Raw genomic sequence first — 22,778 nt, forward strand, 5'->3', positions numbered from 1 at the left:
TAAACGTTTTTTGAGTGTCGCTTTCAGTGTAATAAGAATGATGGGTGTTGAACCAAAACTATTCACCGTATTGATCTTCCATGAGCTGAATATTCTTTATTGCATTTTTTTTTTTTTTTTTACCCTTCAGTTTCAACAAGGCAAAGTTGTTAGGTGTGGATTTGTGTCTGGAGGAATGCCTGGCGCAGCTGGTCGCATAATAGAAGTGATTATTTACATTCTTATAAGCTTTGACCTTGACGGAAAAGGATTACTATTACTGCTTCCTAATTAAGTAAATCTATCAATGCATGTTCAAACACATTTCTAGAAGAGGATTTTGGCTGCAAAGTATTGCACCCTCAATCAGTGGATCGTGGGTGCAATGTAATGCTCCTGCTATTTTGTCCAGCTCCCTGTCCATACCGCTGGATGGGCTTTCAGCTAGAGAGCTGGAGGGAGTATCAATGGATTATGGGTGCAGTGATCGGTGCTCTTGTAATCTATTGAGAACTAAAAGGTGGCAGCCGGGACTTCAAATTTGACAGTGGCTGTGGGGTGGAAGAACCCCGCTCACACAGTCCTCAATTGTGTGGGCTGCTTAGTTACAAGGTGTAGTTGGTCTTTAAGCTACTTTCACACTGGGGCGTCGTGGGTGTTGGTGGTAAAGCGCCACTATTTTTAGCGGTGCTTTGCCATCTTTTTTTCGCCCATGCAAACGGCAGTCCGAAACACATTTTCGTCTCCATCCAGTGGAACCTTCAGACATGAGTTCCCCAGTATCCATCACTAGGGGAGGCTCTCAATAGTCTGACCCTCTATTGGCAAAGGGATGTTCTTTAGAAATTCGAATTCAGTCAAGACTTCAGGCCCCAAATTGTCAGTGCAGAAGGGTCCGGTTCTTTTCTGGTACAGGAGACCATGACTTCTGTGCTACCTGCTGAGGAGCCACCTGCTGAGAGGAGCCTCATCGCCTACCTGCTGTGGGGACACAGGAAATTGCAGACCAAATTACGGAGATAAACTGACTTTGATACACACTACCTCTGGACTACAAGTCCTTCACGGAAAAAAAATCAAATATTTCTGACTGCGTTACAGATTGGATCCTCTGTTAAGTTTAGTGCGCTTACAATCACTGACCTATATGTTAAGAATATTGAAGTTTACTTTTTTTTGCAGCTCTGCATGCTTGTTGCGGGTCCGTGTTTTAAAGGCTATTATACAGAGTGTTGGGATAATAGCCTGACAACAGGTGTTTTCTTTTGCAGGACTTTAGTTCTTCTAATAGGTTTGCTTTAACCACTTAAGGACCGCCTCCTGCACATATACGTCGGTAGAATGGCACTGCGGGGGACAAGCACGCACACCTGTACGTCCGAAGCTCCGTGACCCGGTCCGAAGCTCCGTGACCACAGGACGAGTGGACCCAAACGCCGCCGGAGTCCCACGATCGGCCCCTGGAGCTGAAGAACGGGGAGAGCTGTGTGTAAACACAGCTTCCCCATTCTTCACTGTGGCGCTCTCATTGATCGCCTGTTCCCTGATATAGGGAAAGGCGATCAATGATGTCACACGTCCAGCCCCGCCACCCTACAGTTAGAAACACTTATGAGGTCACACTTAACCCCTTCAGCGCCCCCTAGTGGTTAACTCCCAAACTGCAATTGTCGTTTTCACAGTAAACCATGCATTTTTATAGCATTTTTTGGTCCCAAAAATGTGTCAAAATTGTCCAATGTATCCGCCATAATGCCGCAGTCACGAAAAAAATAGCCATCGCTGCCATTAGTAGTAAAAAAAATAAAAAATTATTAATAAAAATGCAATAAAACTATCCCCTATTTTGTAAACGCTATAAATTTTGCGCAAACCAATCGATAAACGCTTATTGCGTTTTTTTATATCTTTTTTGGGGGTATATATTATAGTAAAAAATATATTTTAATTTTTTTTCAAAATTGTCGCTCTATTTTTGTTTAGAACGGAAAAAATAAAAACCGCAGAGGTGATCAAATGCCACCAAAAGAAAGCTCTATTTGTGGGGGGGAAAAAGGACGCCAATTTTGTTTGGGATCCACATCGCACGACCGCGCAATTGTCAGTTAAAGCGACGCAGTGCCGAATCGCAAAAACTGCCCAGGTCCTTTACCTGCGTAATGGTCCAGGTCTTAAGTGGTTAAGCAACAAAATGCAGTAGTGGGAAGTTGAATAATTTAGAGATCCTAAACTTTGGCAGCCAGCCTTGTAAGTGGGAGCTTTTCTCACTCTCATTCTCATCACAAAAATATCTTGACCATGTGTTCAGATGCTTGTATTCCTAATGGTTTGAGTTACATTTGTACCAGAATTTGATCCAGAATTTTGAATAAGTGATGACAAACCGAACATTTTTATGTGGTGCCCGTCCCTATTTAGTTAAAAAAAAAAAAAAATACTTATCTTCACTAAAAACTGAAGATAAAAAAACAAAACAAAAAAAAACATTCTGGTAATGTTAATCATTTTGTTCATTTCTCTCTATATAATATTATTTTTTTTATTGTTTTTGGGATACATATGGAGTATAGTATAGGAAATTTGGGCTTGAGAAACTTCCTCATCGTGTCCACTGTAATCTTTTATAGATATTTGGTCTAAAAATACAGCTAAATATTGAATGTGTGCAGCTGTATAATTTGAGTACATTTTGGAGTAGATTTGTAGGAATGTGCTCATTTAACAGCAATACCTCTGTAAAGCCTGCAGATGTCACCGCAATAGCTCTTTTGATGTTGGTGTGACTTTGTGGGTTCATAAATGTTAGGGTTTTTGTATATCCTATAAATGCTCCTAGGTAAAAAAAAAAAATTCAAACGCAATCTCCAATATCTGGTTACAATATTCATGGCACTTGACACTTTATCACTTGTTTTTCCTAAGTAGAGCAACGTGACAGTGCATACTGTTGTAAGAAAATGGTCTGTAATGCATTTAACCACCATTTATTTTATTGCAGAATGGTGGCATGGGGGTTATTGTGTGTTTTAGATGTTGTGACGTAATAAAACAAATCTTTTATATTTTTACACCTTAAATCCTTGTTCATTCTGTGGTGTAAGGTCTCTTGTGCAATCACTTTCACATGTTGAGTGAATGAGGAATGTATGATTCTGTTGGTCAGGTGGGAAGCGATAAATAGCTTGCATGTATTCTATAAATAACTACAAGCTTTAGTGTGGCTATTACAATCCTTGAAGCTAAAAAAAGGCAGCATGCAATAGAGTAGAATAATATCACCATATCCTTGTCCCTGAAATGTGGTTTACCTTTAGGAAGAATTAGGAGCAGGCATTTTAATTTAACAATATGCAGATGGTATGAGTGTGATGATGCAATGGCCTTTGTCAGTGCAGTCACTTTAAATAGAAATGGCAGCAATGAGACTATAAAGATGTCTGCCAACATTAGAAAATGCTCAAAGATTGGCATCTAAAGTCCGTTTTCAGTGCATTGACAGACTAGAAAATAGCCATTAGGTAATATGTTTGTTTTGTCTTTCTAATCCAATACTTCTCTTTTAAAGTGCACTCATCCTTAACCAGTTGTGGACATTGGGTCTGCTACACATGCCCCCCCCCCCCCAAAATAATAATAATTGAAACAGAGTTTTTGTACACACGGTCGTCCTCCCCTGCAGCATTTGCCAGCCGTTACAGCCGAACCATGCTGTGTAAATACAGCGGATATTACAGCAGCTGCTGTTCTCGCAGTGTTTTATAAATGCTGTTCAGTCATACAGAGACAAATCCTGAGTAACAGGGTTACTTTTGTGTTTTAATGCTTGCCATTATTTTCAGTATAATGATTTGGTGCTACTTTGTTTCCTGGCTGTGTTTTTTGCATTTTCTTTGAAGCCAAATTGCACTGAAAATCGCACCATGCTCGCATTAAGGACAGACATCGCTGAACATAATGTGATTTCCATTGTCATGCGATTCCGTGTGACTCAAGTCGCATCACAAATCGCACTAGTGTGAACCGGCACTTATTCTGTTCATCTGTAGATCATAGGAGTGAGCATTGACCTGCATATAGTTTGTTTTAATATACAATTTGTACTTCTTTAACCCCTTATTAACCCTTATTTTACCCTAATCAACCCCAATTCCTTCACTTTTTTAATTGTACTGTTGTACTGTTGACTTGGTTATTTCTATTTGTAAATAATTTTGCAAAGCTTTTGTATCAGAATCCTATTTTGTGTCATTTTGAAACTGGACATATTGTAGAATTGTATGCTTTTTATCTACAATTATACATTTTTAATAATAATATTTTTTATTATTCTGGTTACTCTTTCTCATTAATAGATGACAGGGGGGGGGGGGGGATATATACAGTATATATACTTTAGTTTAAGTAATGTCCAACTCATTGCTAAATTCAGGTCCATACCAGAAATCGAACAATTTCTCATTAATGCCTCAACCACGTCTGTCAGTGAATTATTGGTGCAAACCGGTCCAGAGGCTAGGTTGGACATCCTGTGACACATTACAATTGGGAACCTCAACTGTGTAAGCGATGCTCACTGGATGTTCATTGGAAACCGTGGGTTGTGTGTGTTTTATTTATATATATATATATATATATATATATATATATATATATATATATATATATATATATATATATATATATATATATATATATATATATATAATATTTTGTAGAGGACTTTTCACGCTGCAATCATTTTAGGTGTAATGCTGACACACCGCACTAGAGGGAGTATTTCCCAACCTTATACAAGTATTATATGAAAATGCACAGCGCTAAATTTGTTTGGTCTGCATCTGTCTAAAAATCTGAGGCCCATGTGCACTTGCATCGTTCTAGACGTGTGTGTACAGTTTTGCCTGTAATGCTTAACGTATACATTGGTTACCAAATGTGTGGCATGAATTAAATGTAGGCATCTGCATGCCTTTCCAAGTTCCAATTGGTCATAAAAACCAGGCGGCTCAGTAATCTTCAGATTACATCTGTATACTTCCTCCTGCTACCTGCACCTTATTATTCTGTGTGATGGATGACCTTTCCAAGCAGCAGTGAACTTCTGACATGGCATGCACTATCCAGAACTTGACATCAGAACATGCCTATATCGTGCTGTCAGTTTGGTAATAATAATGTAAACCCAACTGTACTTCAGGATCAAATAGTCTGTTGCTTGAAATATGGCATTTCTGGTGGTGCTATTGTGTTTTTTCTGCTGGGCATTCATCTTGAAAAGCCAAGTACAGTGCTTCCCAACACACTGGTATCTATGTGTCCATAATAAATGTACATCTTCTGACACACATCACTCCAGCACACTAGCTGAAAAATAAGTGCAATTTCAATAGCTAACAAAATGCCTTTGCGTTGTTGAATGGTATCTTAATATAGCGTGGCCTTACCTCGAAGGGTCCCGACGCACATAACTGCATTCCTTTAGCTGTTCCTAAAGGAAGATTGTGATTGCTCCCAGTGTACTACTATAGTTACCAACAGATATGGGTGATCTTTGTTTGCTGTAGGTAATCAGTTCTTGAACTTGCAGTGAAGTGCAGGTAACAGCCAATCATCGATCCCTGTACCAAATACCGAATGTTCCTTTTTGTATGTGGTTAATGTATAGTTTAGTGATTTACTACCCCTGTTGGGTCTGCCTTTGACATCAACAGGGAGTGAGGAAATGTCTTTGTTGTAAAATCTCCTTTAAGACCTTGTTCACACAGACTTTAGCTTAAAACGAGCAGTGTATAAAGCAAGCTTTTACAAAGTATTTGCAGAGTCTTTAGAAAGCCATGTTGAGGCTCCATTCACACTTGTGCGACTTGTCATGTGACTTTGGACACACATCCCATGTGTTTCAATGACAACTGTTCAAATATGTGCGTTTTTTTCTATGTGGGTTCCTGCACTACTTTGACACAAGTCACATGAAAGTCGGACCACAGACTGCAATGGAAACCCTCAAGTCACATAAAAGTATCAACCGATTGTTATGCATGCAACAGTTGTCCATTATCATTGGTCAGTCGCATCCCTCCAAAGTGACACAAGTGTGAATTGAGCCTAAGAGCCCTTTCACACTGGGTCGCTTTGCTGGCACTATAACGATAAAAATAGCGCCTGCAAAGCGAGCTGAAACGGCCAATGCTGTCTCTCCAGTGTGAAAGCCCCAGATGCACTTTTGGGATGGTTTTAACTCTTTATTGACCCCCTGGGGGGTAAAAGCACCCCGCTAGTGGCCGAATAGCGCCACAAAATTGATGGTAAAGCGCCGCTAAAAATAGTTTGGGCATGTTAAACACAGATCCTAATGGGATTGCTGACTGTCACTTTAAAGGAGTAGTAGGGCCAAAGCTCTTTTGGCTGTACTTCTCCTGTGGGTCTCAAGAATGTACTTGGTTCTGCACTCCTGTGACTCCTATTGAGCCTACAGTGGACTAAGGCTCGCTTCATGCTGCTGTGACATGGGATGCGATTTGTTAGATCCCATGAGAAATTCAGTGTTTCCCTGTGAGAAACATTCCTAACTGATGCTGCACAAGTCGCTCTGACTTTAGAAAAGGTTCCTGCACTACTTTGGTCTGACTTGGGCGCATGTTCAGCCCTTGTACAAGCTCTTAAATGGCATCCAAGTTGGAAGGAAGTTGCAGGCAAATTCATATAACTTTGCTGTCACAGTAGTGTGAATCCAGTCTAAAGTGTGACTCTGGAGGGATCCCAACTCTTTATTCTTGGGATCCACCCAGATGCCTGACCAGCAGCTGACTCAGCCTCTCGGCATTCTGAAAGCCCCCTTCACAGCCCTGTGCTCCAGTGAGAGCTGGAGGGGCATAGCAGAGAGCCAGTGACTTTCAATCTCCCACTCTCTGCTTACTAAAGACCGTTTATTTCTCGGTTCTCTGTCTTGGAGGCAGTGGGGGACTAGGTGGGTATGATTTTATTTTTCAAATCCCCCACCTTAATGCAGGTATCTAGAAGAAATGCACAAAGCACACCAAATTCTCGTACGACATAAAAAAAATCGGAAGTGATGTCATGTGTTGTATTTTCGGACGACTACAGTGAAACCTCGGATTGCGATGTGGTTAACAAGCGTTTTGCAATACGAGCACTGTTTTCTTTAAAATTCTGACTCGGTTTGCAAGTGTTGTCTCCCAAAACGAGCAGGATTCAAGCCACATCGGTGTGCAGTACTGCGTTTGGCCTGAGGTGGGGTGCTGGAGCCAATCCAAATTTTTCGTCCAATTTTCGAATCGTGTGTACGGGCCATTAAGGTCACCCTACTACACAGTACGATCTGACTGTACAATCAACTTCAGTTTTGCCATGTATGCAATATGAGGACCTACCTAAACTATCCAATTAATTTGTGTCCAATTTTCACTACATAGTTGTTAGGAGATTGTACAGTCAGTTTTGGTGTGTTAAGCTTTAGGCCCCTTTCACACTGAGGAGTTTTTCAGGTGGTTTAGCACTAAAAATTGCACCTAAATACCGCCTGAAAAACTCATGCCCTGCCGTCTGTGTGAAAGCCTGAGAGCTTTCACACTGAGGCGGTGCACTAGTGGGACTGCTCCAAAAGTCCTGCTAGCCGCATCTTTGGAGCCGGTGTGTTTACCACTGCTCCACCGCGCCTTCCCATTGAAAACAATGGGACTCCGTGGCTATACTGCCGGAAATGCACCTCTGCAGAGGCGCATTGTGGGTGGTTTTAACTGTTTTTCGGCCGCTAGTGGGGGTTAAAACTGCACCGCTAGCGGCCGAATATCATTGTAATTCCGACAGTATAGCGCCACTATACCATCAGCGCACCTCCCGCCCTAGTGTGAAAGGGGCCTTATACAAGCCGACGCATTTGTGAACAAGGCCCTGAAGCTAGCCATAGATGGATTCAGCCAGGTTAGCAGGGGCCAGCCAAATTTTCATCCATGGCTATTCCCATGCATGAGAAGTTGATCTAATAATCATGAATGGTTTTGTTGGAAAGTTTTACATTTTTATTCCATCCACGCTGATCGGTGTATTCTGACAGTGGAGGAATCTCTGCTGTCCGAATACAAGAACACAGCAGGGAGCATTCCTCTATTCACCTTGATTGTGTACTGTTCAGTGATTATTTTTTCCCCATCAGCCTGTGTATGACCAGCTTTAGCTAGTTGCCCATGAAAGAATGTCACCTATTTCCTACTCTGGTGCAATAATGCTGTATTTATAAAGCAACACATTCACTGCAGGTGTATATTCCTGGTGCATATGGCTATACAGCCAAGTGACTGCTTTTTATATTTGGTCATACATTTTTATTTTCACTCCTGTGATAATGGACACAGCAATAAATAACCTGACAAGAGAATCTAAGCCCTCACAGCAGGGGGGAGAGAGACTGTTTCAAATTATGCCAAAAGCCCAAATATTACGTTTTTTTTTTGTTGTTTTTGTACTTGTATACAATTTGTATCTATATTACTGTGCTGGTTACTACATTCCTGCATACTACTGTTTACACTTGGTGTTCAATGGTCAATGCACACCTCTATCTCCAGTTCTGTTAATATTCTACTACTTGAGTTAGATCTGTGTAGTCCAAGAATCCAACACAGTGCCTTGCAGTGCTAAATTCTGCTGATTGAATGGCTCTCCTGTTTCTGCCTGGCTCTATCAGTCCCAACATATTTGCTGATGTGATAGAGGCCACATTGAAGGGAACAGGAATGTGAATGCACTAGTGAGTGCCTGTTGACAGTCCTGGGTGTACTTCATTCACAGAGCACTTCCACTGAGCTTTGACAAACTAGAAAGACAGCAGGAAACTGCATCTCGGCTACCAAGTTTGTTTCGGTTGATTTTTTTTTCATTTCTGTCCTGCGTCTGTCTCTTAAAACTGTTCTTCACTGGTGGTGAAAAGAATCAACCTGTTGCTTAACTGAGGACTCAGTGTGTGGAATGTCTTTTGTAAAGGGCAGCCCCCCTCAGTGACTCTACAAGCAGTGTCTTTATCTGACAGTCTGTTTGCTTTTGTCAATGTATAGACCTGGAGAGAGTTGCTGCTCTCCCTGCAAGTTTTCCCATTAAGTTGGAACCAAGTTTTGTACATATTCTGGGTTTTCCTTGTGGCATTGAAGGATTTATATGAAATCTGGAAATATGAGAATGAAAGAGATTTCTTTGCGGCAAGATCCGGATCTTAGAAAGGAATTGGCACTGCTGGCTCGTGGATGTGATTTTGTTTTGCCTTCAAGATTTAAGAAAAGACTCAAAGCATTTCAGCAGATCCAACAGGTTGGCTTATGATTTGTTCCAATGTTTGCAGTTACATTAAATGGAAGGCAATTTTGTTTTTTATTATGCCGTAAATTGTGCTTTAATTATTGCTACTATTTGTGTATAGTGGAATATTATTTTTAGATATATCTATATATAGCTCTCTATATAAAAAAACAAAAAATAAACGTAAATAAAAATAAGTTTTTGACTGCTGAAACCAAGATTCTTTATAGCGGAGCTCATTCCAACATTGAAACCTACCAGTTGTCCTGGACATGCTCATTCTTGTGTGCAGTGACAGCCATGTAGTTATAGTATAGGTATACAGAGAGCTATAGCAGGCTTTGTTTTTTAATTTCTTTTAATCCAGTTTGGGGCAGTGACATTTCCAAACACTTCAAAGCATCGGTTCATTTATTTGTTAGGCCGGGTGCAGAAGCAAACCGAGAAGGATTGTGCATCTTGTTTCCCGATGTAGAAAATGTAGCGCACGGCTGTTTTTTATCCTTTCAGCATCTTGATAAAGGTGCTTCCCCTGTACAGTTTTACAAGTTGGTGTTCCCAGTTATTTCTGAGAACTACATGTTGTGCAGAAGAGGGGGAGGTTTTTGTAGTCCTGTCTAAATGGCAACATTGTTTTTCCATAGATAATGCCCCGTTCACATCTGAGCGACGCTCCCGCATTGCCTTTTTTGTGGCGTATTTTTGGAGCAGCACCCTTTTATTTTAAAAGGGGCCTCCTTATGCTCCAAAACCGTGCCATAGAAGCTTGTGTACCAGGCGCATTTGGTGTTGTGATTTTTGTGTGTTTTTGTCACACGACTATCGCAAAAAATCACATGAAATGATGGCACTGCAAGCCTGTCCTATGTTACTGCAATTCTTATATCGCAGGCAAGAATTGCAGGATTTTGCAATTTTAGTATGCTGTCAATGTGACCTAAGACTGTGTGTGTGTGTGTGTGTGTGTGTGTGTGTTTTTTTTTTTTTTTATGGCCATATCAGGCTGGGGGGGGGGGAGAAAACAAATGCAGCTACCAATTCTAAGGACTGGTAAGCTGCAGTGTATTACATCTTTTGTTCTTTGTTTAGATATAATTTAATGGACATGCAATGTCTGTCCGAATAAGTATTTTTAAAGCGTTTTTCCTCAGATATGTTGGCTGTCACATTGCTGGCTTTGTGTCCTGCAAATCCACGAGCAAAAAAACTGCAGGCCATAAAAAGCCATTGAATTGCTTGACTGTACTGCACCTAAAACATTCTTTCATTGAAGTGAATTAAAAAAAAACAAATGTGGTGATTGGACTGATTTTTGGAGCATGCACTACTGTTCTGGGTATAGATTGTTTTGATGAGTTAAATGGCAAATACGATTCCTCCTGTATCTTCAGTGGATATGCCTCATCAATAGGGACTTTAGTTGCACAATTGTGCATCCTAGCCATTGCCAGTCTGCAGACCGCCTAAAAGAGCCCATGAATCGTATGGTTGTTGGGAAGTGCTGGAGTACCCATGCTGTTTTTGATTGTGTGTGTGTGTGTGTGTGTATAATATATATAAAAAAATTGTGAAACCTCTGCAGGTTCTGTTTCGCTATACATGTGGTGGTTATGTAGTCCTTGTGCCCATCTCTAGTGTTAAAAATTATTTATATGTGGGCATGTTTTTTTTTTGTCATGCATTTTTGGCTTGGGTCCTGGTTAGAAAACTAATTTTATTATATTGTTGCCAACTTAAAACCTAAAACCTCTATTTGTCAATATTTGGTTGAACGTGAAAAAGAGAAACTGATTGATCGAGCATGCCAGAGCTGACAACAAGATGTTCGGTATTCAGAGTCCCAGGATGATGAGAGTTGAGAATCCTGCCTTATAGGGATGTTGTCTCACTAGTTAGAAAGGCTAGTAATGACAAGTGCCAGGTATACACTCTTAATACTTTGAGGTTATTTCTAAGATACTGTTTGTTTGATAAACTCCTATTGTAACTGATGTGAATATACAATATATAAAGCGCTGTATAAAGAACCTATAATAAATTTCAAAGTTCAGGAAAAAACAATACCGTTTGTTTTTAAACCTTACCTTTCCACTTCTCCACCGCTATATTTCCTGCATGCAGTTACTAATAAATCTCAAAGTATATGCCTAAACATTAACATTTCCAAGGGGGTCACATGAACAGACTCTCTGGTTGGTGCATCTGAGCAGGGTTGACAACAGCGCTTTACTTCCAGGGTTGCTGAGCTTTCAGCACCTCAACAGCCACTCCAGTGGTCCGGGGATTTGAAATGCCTGCTGTTTTTCCTCTTCTTCTCTGTCAGCACTTCCAGAACAGGCCAGATGGATTCTGATTGGTCGGCACCATCAATGTGAGCGAGTATCCGCTGTTCAACTTTTTATTTTCTGTAAAGGTGATCTAACCATTTAAGTTGATAATATCTACATATCCTAGTTTTTATTGGGACTAGCAATAAGACTTGACCCCATTACAGTCCAGATTGTTTTTCTTCCACATGGGTGCATGAAGCTTGTGGGGTCAGCCCTGGGCCCCATTCAGTACATGTCCAGTAACTTTTAAGGTAGTATTAACCTTTTCATGCGCAAGTCTTTTTCTGACCCTAGTTGCTTACAAGTTAAAATCAGTATTTTTTGCTGTATGTATGCTCTATCTATCAGAGATCCTCCTAAAGAATAAAATGGCATTAGTTGTAATATTTTTTCGCAGAAATAATTTCATGGGAAAAAAGAAATGTTCCTCGACTGCCGCACTCCGATAGGCGATTTATTGAAACAAAATGAACAAAGGATAAAATCCAAAGCTGTATAACATCCAAAAATTCATGCAACACTGCAATCAATGGTAGAAAGTGGACATCAGGGACAAAAAAGCTAACCTGTTTCACATCATGGATAGATGCTAAGTCATACTTAGACGGCAGTCCAGGAACATTTCTTTTTTCCACGGATCAGCGCAGTCTGCACCTGTCAGTACTACAGGGCGGGAGCACAGCATAGGTCGCAGGGCTTGGAGCGGTACTTTTTTCTTTTTTTTTTTTTTGAAAAAAAATGTGAAAGATGTCACACCGAGTAAATGGATACCTAGCATACCATGCTTTAAAATTGTGCACGCTCCTATAATGGCAACAAACTATGGTACTTAAAAAAAAAAAAACTCCAAACGCAACGTTTTAAAATGTAACGGTTACCAGTTTGGATTTACAGAGGTCTAGTGCTAGAATTCATGGAGTTCACCAGCACTTCACAGGTTGCCACCAGAGTTTTCTTCCACTCCTCCATGACGATATCACGGAGCTGGTGGAAGTTGGAGACCTTGCGCGCCTCCACCTTCCGTTTGAGGATGCCCCACAGATGCTCAATAGGGTTTAGGTCTGGAGACATGCTTGGCCAGTCCATCACCTTTAGCAAGGCAGTGGTTGTCTTTGGGTCAGTATCATGTTGGAATACTGCCCGGCGACCCAGGCTCCTAAGGGAGGGGGATCATGCTCTGCTTCACTATGTCGCAGTACATGTTAGTATTCATGATTCCCTCAATGAACTGTAGCTCCCCAGTGCTGGCAGCACTCATGCAGCCCCAGACCAAGACACTCCCACCACCATGCTTGACTGTAGGCAAGACACACTTGTCTTTGTACTCCTCACCTGGTTACCGCTACACATGCTTGACACCATCTGAACCAAATAAATGTATCTTGGTCTCCTCAGACTACAGGACATGATTCCAGTAATCCATGTCCTTAGTCTGCTTGTCTTCAGCAAATAGCTTGCTGGCTTTCTTGTGCATCGTCTTATGAAGAGGCTTCCTTCTGGGACAGCCATGCAGACCAATTTGATGCAGTGTATGGTCTGAGCACTGACAGGCTGACCACCCCCCACCCCTTCAACCTCTGCAGCAATGCTGGCAGCACTCGTACAACTATTTCACAAAGACAACCTCCGCATATGACGCTGAGCACGTGTACTCAACTTTGGCGAGGCCTGTTCTGAGTGAAACCTGTTCCGTTAAGCCGCTGTATGGTCTTGGCCACAGTGCTGCAGCTCCGTTTCAGGGTCTTGGCAATCTTATAGCCTAGGCCATCTTAATGTAGAACAGCAATTCTTTTTTTCAGATCGTCTGAGTTCTTTGCCATGACGTGCCGTGTTGAACTTCCAGTGACCAGTATAAGAGAGTGAGAGCGATGATACCAAATTTAACACACCTGCTCCCCATTCACACCCGAGACCTTGTAACACTAAGACCCCCTTCACACTGAGGCGCTTTTCAGGCGGTATAACGCTAAAAATGGCCCCTGCAAAGCACCCTCCAGTGTGAAAGCCCTCAGGCTCACACTGGAATCAAAGAAGCCTGAGGGCTTTCATACTGGGGCGGTCCTCTGGCAGGATGTTAAAAAATCTCCTGCAAGCAGCACCTTTTGGAGCATTGTGTACACCACTCCTCCACCGCTCTTGCCCATTGCAATGAATGGGCACCGCGACCGTACCGCTGGCAAAGTGCCGCTGCAGCAGTGCTTTGCGGGTGGTTTTAACTCTTCTTCTTTTTTGGCTGATAGCGAGGGTTAAAAACGCCCTGCTAGCGGCCGAATACCTCTGCAAAAATTACGGTAATGCGCCGCTAAAAATAGCAGCGCTTTGCCGACGCCGTCTGCGCCCCAGTGTGAAAGGGGCCTTTATGAGTCGCATGATACGGGAGGGAAAATGGCTAATTGGGCCCAATTTGGACATTTTCACTTGGGGTGTATTCGCTTTTGTTGCCAGTTTAGACATTGAGTTATTTTGAGGGGACAGCAAATTTACACTGTTATACAAGCTGTACAATCACTACTTTACATTGTAGCAAAGTGTCATTTCTTCAAAAAAGAATAACATTTTTCCAAAAGTGTGAGGGGTGTACGTACTTTTGCGAGATACTGTATGTATCCTTTTTAAATGTGGTGGCTGCATATAGTTAACTTTTTTATTTATTTATTTTTCCAACATACCTTCAGTATTGGGGTGCCTACACGCTGGATGAAGTAGCAACAGAGACCCCTTTACGAGGGCAACGCTGGCAGTCATGTGAGAGGGGTAGTGTTGGATGCACTAGAAGATTTAAATACATTAACAAATTGAAGCCAAACGCCGGTTAACATTTTTATAGCAGTTTTTTGGGATAAAGGTTTTCCATAAATGCTGCTCATCATAAGCACCCCTGTTCATGGTGAATGGGTCGTCTCTCATGCTACATCTGCAGAGGCTCTGTGCACCTGCTGCTGCTTAAACTTTGACATGAAATTATGTTCACACAGCCTGTGCATGCACACCATCTATGGGTTGCTTGCATGCAGCTCCAAGATGGATGCTCACACATCTGCCAGCTGTTCTGCACAGAGGATAGCCTTAATTGCCCATCTGAATGAGCCCTAATGCGAAACTAACCCCCCCCCCCCCCCCCAAGCTCTTGCAATCAAAGCTGCTTCTGTTTGGTTTTCGGGATGACAGTTTGGTTGCAACTGTGATAATTCTCAATCACGGCATGCCTTGAATATAACTGTTCTAGGAAACCATTAAATCAATGTGTTTTTAGTTCTGCTTTATGATGGATAAATTAAGGAGTAGTATTGCAGTTATTTTTGTATAGGTTTACATATGGCTGCTTTCTAATACTTTCCCTTTCTGCTGCTCTGATATTAGACTGCTCTGCTATGCATACTTCATAAAGGTGTATCCGAGATAAAAACTTTTGGTGAAATTAGTACTGTAGGACAGATGTTTGCAGTTGTCTGTCTCTACAGACACGGGGGCAATAAACGCACACAAAGCCATGTTGGATTCTACAAATGAAAGGCATCTGGATTTCTAAGCCAAGGAATTCCATGCTGCTTGGTTATTTCCTTGCAACCCCAAAAAATCCTGCGCTTGATGCAGTTTATTGATGAATATGTTCATATCAATTTTTTTTTTTTATAATTTTCGTGTGTGTGTGTGTTTTTTTTAAATTCCTCCCCTCCTCCAAAGACATGGTGGTAGATTAATTGGCCCCAGTCTAAATTGTATGAATGTGAGGTAGTGAACTTGGATTGTCGGCTCCTTGAGAGCAGGGAACAAAGTAAATGTACACTATGATACCAAAATTATTGGGACGCCTGCCTTTACACGCACATGAAATTTAATGGCATCCCAGCCTTAGTCAGTAGTGTCCAATATTGAGTTAGCCCGCCCTTTTGCAGCTATAACAGCATCAACTCTTCTGGGAAGGCTGTCCACAAGGTTTAGGAGTGTGTCTATGGGAATGTTTGACCATTATTCCAGAAGCACATTTGTGAGGTCAGGCACTGATGTTGGACAAGAGCCTGGCTTGCAGTCTCCGCTCCAAATACACACGCGCACACACGGAGATAGATATAGATATATATTCCCTCTCCCTCATATAAAATATACACACAGTTTTGGCAGCAAATTTCGATTTAGTTTTAGTCTTGGGACTAAAATGGCAGTCCCATTTTTTTTTTTAGTCTTGAGGTGTTTGTTCTAGTCTTTGACTAATACGCGCACACATGCAGACGCCCATGCAAACACGCTATACATACCCTAGTGCAGTCCTGTGGTTTTGGTACAGTTTCAGAAAGTGCACCAAAGATGCAGCATGCAGGAGTTTTGGCATGCTCAAAAACCACAGGTTAGCTGCACTTTAAAGAAGTTGAAAACATTTATCGGTTCTGCTGCACAATGCATTAAAGGAGGGGGGGGGGTACCATTTTATCCTTTAAAGTGTATCTAAATGCAACAACTGACTTGTTGCAGGCTTTCCAATCCTTGAGCCTAGGTTCACACTAGGACGTGGTGTGGGAAACCTGCATATCCATGTGCATTTTATGCACTACGTTCAAAACAAACTGCAGTTGCAATCTTCAGAGGGTGTCTGTTCAGTTAATGGCACCCCAAACACACTGCGTTTACCTGCACCGGAACGCACAGTACTTTTGTACTTTCCGGTGCAGTGCCTTTCCAAAAGTAGTGCATGCACTACTTTTTGGTGCAATTTGTGCCCATTTCAAATGAATGGGCTCAAACTGCACTGTACTGAATCGCATTTGAATCAAACAGAAATGTGTGTGTGTGTGTGTGTGTGTGTGTGTATATATGTATGTATGTATGTGTGTGTATATATGTGTATGTGTGTGTGTATATATATATATATATATATATATATATATATATATATTTGCAATTCATCGTGTTAACCAGGGCTGAAGGTGGCTGTTTTTCCTTTTCGCCTGTGATCCTGCCGGTGACTCGCTTTCTGTCCTAGGGGTGACAGCGCTTACTCCCTGCCTGTATTGTATATGTAGAGGACAAGTGTTCTTGGCCTATGTCAGGCTACTCTACTGTGTGATGAAGTATCGTTCACAATGAATTACAGTAGCCTATATTAAAACACACTTTTTTTTTTTTTTGTTAATGCTCATTACTGCATTGCAATAGTATGAATGGGTCCTGACAGTTGACTTTTCATGATTTGATACACGGATCACAAATTTGTAGAACTTTTAGCAATCCTTCAAATGTGACAGCCTGATTTAAAAAAAAAAATGTGTTGGTTCACACTGGGGCGACTTGGGATCCGACTTGAAGTCGTCTCAAGTCGCGCTGTCCAGAAAAGCAATGTAAGTGAATGGGAGCGGTTTTAATACACACTACTTAAAGAGGGGGTTCACCCTATAAAAAAAAAATTCTAGCATTAAATTAAGCATAGTAGCGCGAGCTACAGTATGCCTGCATTTATTTATTTTTTGCCCCGTACTCACTGTGCAATCCTATAGTGAAGATTCCGACTCCCCGCGGGGAATGGGCGTTCCTATCCAGAGGGAAGATGATTGACGGCCGGCTCTGGCGCGTCACGCTTCTCCGGAAATAGCCGAAATAGGACTTGGCTCTTCACGGCACCTGCGCATAGTCTGTGCGCAGGCGCTGTGAAGAGCCGAGACCTACTCCGGCTATCTTCGGGGAGCGTGACGTGCCATAGCCGGCCGTCAATCATCTTCCCTCTGGATAGGAACGCCCATTCCCTGCGGGGAGTCGGAATCTTCACTATAGGATTGCACAGTGAGTACCGGGCAAAAAAAATAAATACAGGTATACTGTAGCTCGCGCTACTATGCTTAATTTAATGCTAAAATGTTGTTATTGTGGGTGAACCACCGCTTTAAGTCGCTCCGACTTCAGAAGAAGTTCCTGTACTACTTCTAGGCGATTTGTACCCATTGATTTCAATGGAAGTCGCTTCCAAGTCTGATCACTGTCTTTAACTGAAGCTACTTTCCAGGAAGATAACATACATTTCTCAGGCAAACCCCTCCCTCCCCCTCCCTCTCCCAGAGCTGATGGTTGTTTAAGGCTCCATTCACATCTAGGCGTTTTCACGCCAGAAGCCCGACGCTCGTGCCGCTGGAGGGGAGATTTCACATTGGTGTCTATGGAGATGGTGCACATGTCACGCGAAACGCCGTACGCCTGCTGCCTGAAAAAAAGTCCCGGACCCTTTTTTTCAGGCGGCATTGGCGTTCGGCCATAGACAACAATGTGTTGTCAAAAAAAAAAAAAGACCCGTTTTGTCGCGGCAAATCGCGGGTTAAATACGCCGCAATTTGTCGTGGCGAAATACGCCGCGTTACAGTGTGAATGCGGCTTTATTGGCCACTGGAATGTCTCCTGTCCTGGAGACTACTTCAAGTCGTGTTGTAAATCTCCCCAGATCGCCCTGTGGTTCATGCTCAAGTCGTGTTGGAGTTGCTTCTGAAAGTCGTGCTGGAAGTCGTGTCGCCCTAGTGTGAACCGACGGCTATCTGCTACCTGCTAGATAAGGCTGCAGTCGCACCTAAGCATATTGAGAATGCATGCAAAATCGTAGTAGTAGCTAGCTTATGTACCGTAGGATTTTTCCACATTAAACCTTGTGCATTTTGCCACGTTTGTGGCGCGTTAATGATGAATGACACTGCAAACGCGACACATGGTTTTTGCATGTTTCGTAGATGTGTGCAAAAACGCATGGATTTTTCATGCATTTACAACACTCTCTGTTGTGAATGAAACCTACGTCTCCAGTTGAGTCCTGTGAGCGTTGCATATTGGAGCTGTAGGATACAATAAATATTTGCTTATCCTTCTAGCGTAGTGTACTTCTGTACATAACACTGTGGTAATTTGGTGAAAGTAATGCAAGTCTAAAGAAAATGCACGGCTGTCACCGTGCAGAAAGACCCAGCCAATTCACCTAATTGCTACTAGAGTTTAGGTTCCTAATGACCACTTTATCACATTTAAACAATGCACAGTTGGTGACCTTAATGACACATTCCCATTCCATATTTTTGCAGAGTGTAGGTTAAGAGCTGTTGGTTTGCACTGAACTCTTGTGGAATGATGCCCTTAATTAAAGGGTCACTAAAGGAATTTATTTTTTTTTTTGCTGAAATGACTGTTTACAGGGTATAGAGACATAAAAGTTAACTGATCCCTATTAAAAATTGAATTTAATCTATCATATAATGTGCCTCTAGTTTCACGTTCGGTTTTAAAGGTACATAAATGAAGTTCCGGGTGAGAGGTGAGTCGGGAAGACTCACAGAACAAAAACAACAAATCCAGGGCAGTGTTTTGTTTTTAAAATGAATCTGATTGGTTCTGGGAAGTTTTAGACACACAGTAATGACAGCTTAGACCACCGTGAAAAGCTCCCAGTACTGTGGTTATAAGGAAACGGGCAACCAGGAAGTGTGGAGATCACAGCAGAATTACAGCTACTTCAAAGCAAAAACGAACAATGAGGACATGAAACCAGTACTGCAGTAAGGTAAAAGAAGCTATTTAGCTAAAAAAAAAAATTCCTTTAGTGACCCTTTAATTTGAGCTAATGCCTAACGCCATAAATTGCTGACTCTGGGTAACCAGTTGGGCAGTGTTGGCCATATTTAATGTGCCAATTTGTAATAAACGTCATTGTTGTTTTTAAAGGGTTGTTCTAACATGTTTTCACCATTTATTAACGAACAGTATTTTTAACCACTTGCATACTGGGCACATATAACCCCTTCCTGCCCAGGTGAAATTTCAGCTTTCAGCACTGTCACGCTTTGAATGACAATTGTGCGGTCGTGCAACGTGGCTCCCAAACAAAATTGACGTGTTTTTTTCCCACAAATAGAGCTTTCTTTTGGTGGTATTTGATCACCTCTGCGTTTTTTTTTTTTTTTGTTTGTTTGTTTTTTTGCGCTATAAACAAAAATAGAGCGTCAATTTTGAAAAAAAACAAATTTTTTTGCTATAATATCCAATAATAAAAAAAAAAAAAGTTTTCTCAGTTTAGTCCAATACATATTCTTCTACATATTTTTGATAAAAATCGCAATAAGCGTATAGTGATTGGTTTGCGCAAACGTTATAGCGTCTACAAAATAGGGGATAGAATTATGACTTTTTTTTTTTTTTTTTCTAGTAATGGCGGTCTAAAGATCTGCGATTTTTGTCAGGACTGCGATATTGCAGCGGACACTTTTGACACATTTTTTGGACCATTCACATTTATACAGCGAACAATGATATAAAAATGCACTGATTACTGTCTAAATGTGACTGGCAGGGAAGGGGTTAACACTAGGGGCGAGGAAGGGGTTAATGTATTCCCCTGTTTACACACAGAGCTCCACATCCCTGTCTCTGTGACCGCCGATCGCGGGTGCCTGGCAGGCATCACGGTAGTCAGGCACGCGCATCGGCACCTTACCGACGTGGATGCGCGCGCACCCCCCAGTGGCCTGGAGGCCGTATATAGACGGCCTCCCGGCAATTCGAAGTCACATTGTGGCCGTAAAAACCCGCCATGCGGGCGGGAAGACGGGAAGAGGTTAATGGCCATACTAATTGACAGCTTCTTTTGGGTGTGACTTGTCATGCGAGTTTGGGATCCAAATTCGCATGAGAAGTCGCACAAGTGTGAATGGGGCCTAAATCTTGGTATGCACTACAAAACAAACTGACAGATCATTTTGCCAACACAAGTGATGTTGGTGCGACAATCTCCCCCACTGTGCCATTGTAGTCTGATGGGGGGGGGGGGGGGGACTACTTGCACTCTCCCCCTTAACCTTCCCTGTCAGAATACATTGATCATCCCTCACAGTGATTGGCCGCAAGCACCGTTTGGATGCTGTTTTTTCTAGCAAGTCCCTTCGACAAAAGCCAGACATTAGACCAGCTTCTTGGACAGTATGCACCCAGTTTAATTATCTATCCTAGTTTATCTTGAATTTCAAAATAATTGTAGAGAATTGGTTGGAGGCATGCAGGGTTTGACTCTTCTAAAAAAAAAAAAAAAAAAAAAAGACCACTGTACAGGGCTGACACCACTCAAATGCTCTGTGGTGTTGGCCTACAACATAACTTGGGAGTGGAGTGCAAGTATTCCAGTTCGCGCATTACAAGTCTCTTTTTCTTTTTCTCTTTCTCTTTCTTATATTTTCTAAATAGGTTCCTTTTTAAGCTAGTGCATTGTTGGTTCACTTACCTTTTCCTTCAATTTCCCTTCTAAATGTTTTTTTTTTTTTGTCTGAATTTCTCACTTCCTGTTCCTCAGTAAGCTGTTCTGGCTGACTATGCACCACTCGGATGATGGTGGCAAGCTTACTGAGGAGAAACAGGAAGTGAGAACTTCAGACAAAGAAAAAAAAAATGTAGAAGGGAAATTAAACCTTACAACCCCTTTAAGGACCGCCGCACGCCGATAGAATGGCACGGCTGGGCACAGGGACGCCGATAGAATGGCACGGCTGGGCACAGGGACGTGTGTATATACGTCCCCTTTAAGAGCCCAGCCGTGAGTCACGCGTGCCGCCAGAATGCAAACCCTGTCCGAAGCTCCGTGACTGCGCCCGCAGGACCCGTGATCGGTCACAGGAGCTGAAGAACGGGGAGAGGTGTGTGTAAACACACCTTCCCCGTTCTTCACTGTGGCAAGGTCAGTGATCGTCTGTTCCCTGATATAGGGAACGATGATCACTGACGTCACACACGTCCAGCCCCACCCCCCTACAGTTAGAAACACACGAGGTCACACTTAACCCCAACAGCGCCCCTTAGTGGTTAACTCATTCGTTGCATTGTCATTTTCACAGTAATCGGTGCTTTTTTATAGCACTTTTCGCTGTGAAAATGACAATGGTCCCAAAAATGTGTCAAAAGTGTCCGATTGTAAACGCTACAAATTATGCACAAATCAATCGATAAACGCTTATTGCAATCTTATTTTTTTTTATTTTTTTTTTTTTCTTTGTTTACCAAAAATAGGTAAAAGAATACATATCGGCTTAAACTGAGGAAAAAAATGTGGTGGTGTGTGGTGTGTTTTTTTTTTAGTTTTTTTTTTTTTTATATATATCTTTTTTTGGGGATATTTATTATAGTAAAAAATATATTGCATTTTTATTTTTTTTTCAAAATTGTCGCTCTATTTTTGTTTATAGCGCAAAAAATAAAACCTGCAGAGGTGATCAAATACCACCAAAAGAAAGCTCTATTTGTGGGAAAAAAGGACGCCAATTTTGTTTGGGAGCCACGTCGCACGACCGCACAATTGTCAGTTAAAGCGACGCAGTGGCGAATCGTGAAAATGGGCACGGTCCATAACCTGCATATTGGTCCCGGGCTTAAGTGGTTAAAGAGATACAAAATGGGCAGATGTGCATGTTTTCCAGCGATGGACTGCATGTGTGTGTGTGTTTTTTTTTTTTTTTTTTTTTTTTTTTTTCCCCAGATGTTACTATGATATATTGAAGTATAATTGCAATCATTTCAGAAGTGTCAAAGGCTTTTATTGACAATTATAGTAAGTTTATGCAGAGTCAACATTTGCAGTGTTGACCTTTCTTTTTCAAGGCCTCTGCAATTCTTCCTGGCATTCTGTCAGTCAACTTCTTGGCCCATCCTGACTGATGGCTACCCATTCTTGCATAATTAATGCTTGAGTTTGCCAGAATTTGTATTGGTTCTTATTTTTTTTTTTTTTTTTTTTTTTGAGGATTGACCACAAGTTATGAATGGGATTAAGGTCTGGGAAGTCTCCTGGCCATTTTTTTTTTTTTTTTTTTGTGCCATTCTTTATTCGTGTGTGTGTGTGTGTGTGTGTGTGTGTGTGTGTGTGTTTTGGCAACCCCACACATGAATTGTCTTAGGATAGTTTACTATTGGCATGACACAGAACTGATTGTAGCGCTCACCTTTTTTTCCTCTGGATGTCCCAAACTATCAGAAAGGGGATTCCTCAGAAAAAATGATTTTACCTCTCAAGTCCAATCCCTGTACCTTTTGCAGAATATGAGTCTGTCCTCGCGTGTGGTTCTTTGCTGCCCTTCTTGACACCAGGCCATCCTCCAAGTCTTTGCCTCCCTGTGTGTGCAGATCCGCTCGCACCTGTCTGCTGCCTTTGCTAAGCAAGCT

General features: G+C 41.8%; 1 protein-coding gene across 3 annotated transcripts in view; it reads left to right on the plus strand.

Annotated features, from left to right (window-relative positions):
* The window catches only part of PPP2R3B (protein phosphatase 2 regulatory subunit B''beta), a 102,921-nt gene that overhangs the window by 16,702 nt on the left and 63,441 nt on the right, over positions 1-22,778 (plus strand). The window contains exon 1 of one of the 3 annotated variants that reach the window (XM_040336273.1): positions 8,675-9,300. The exons of the other annotated variants lie outside the window; for them this stretch is intronic. Within the exon in view, the coding sequence (XP_040192207.1) occupies positions 9,151-9,300 (150 nt within the window). The 5' untranslated portion in view covers positions 8,675-9,150. Of the gene's footprint in view, positions 1-8,674; positions 9,301-22,778 lie in introns of those variants that run through there. 3 annotated transcript variants of the gene reach the window in all.

Source organism: Rana temporaria, chromosome 2, assembly GCF_905171775.1.
Source record: "Rana temporaria chromosome 2, aRanTem1.1, whole genome shotgun sequence".
Lineage (NCBI taxonomy): Eukaryota > Metazoa > Chordata > Amphibia > Anura > Ranidae > Rana > Rana temporaria.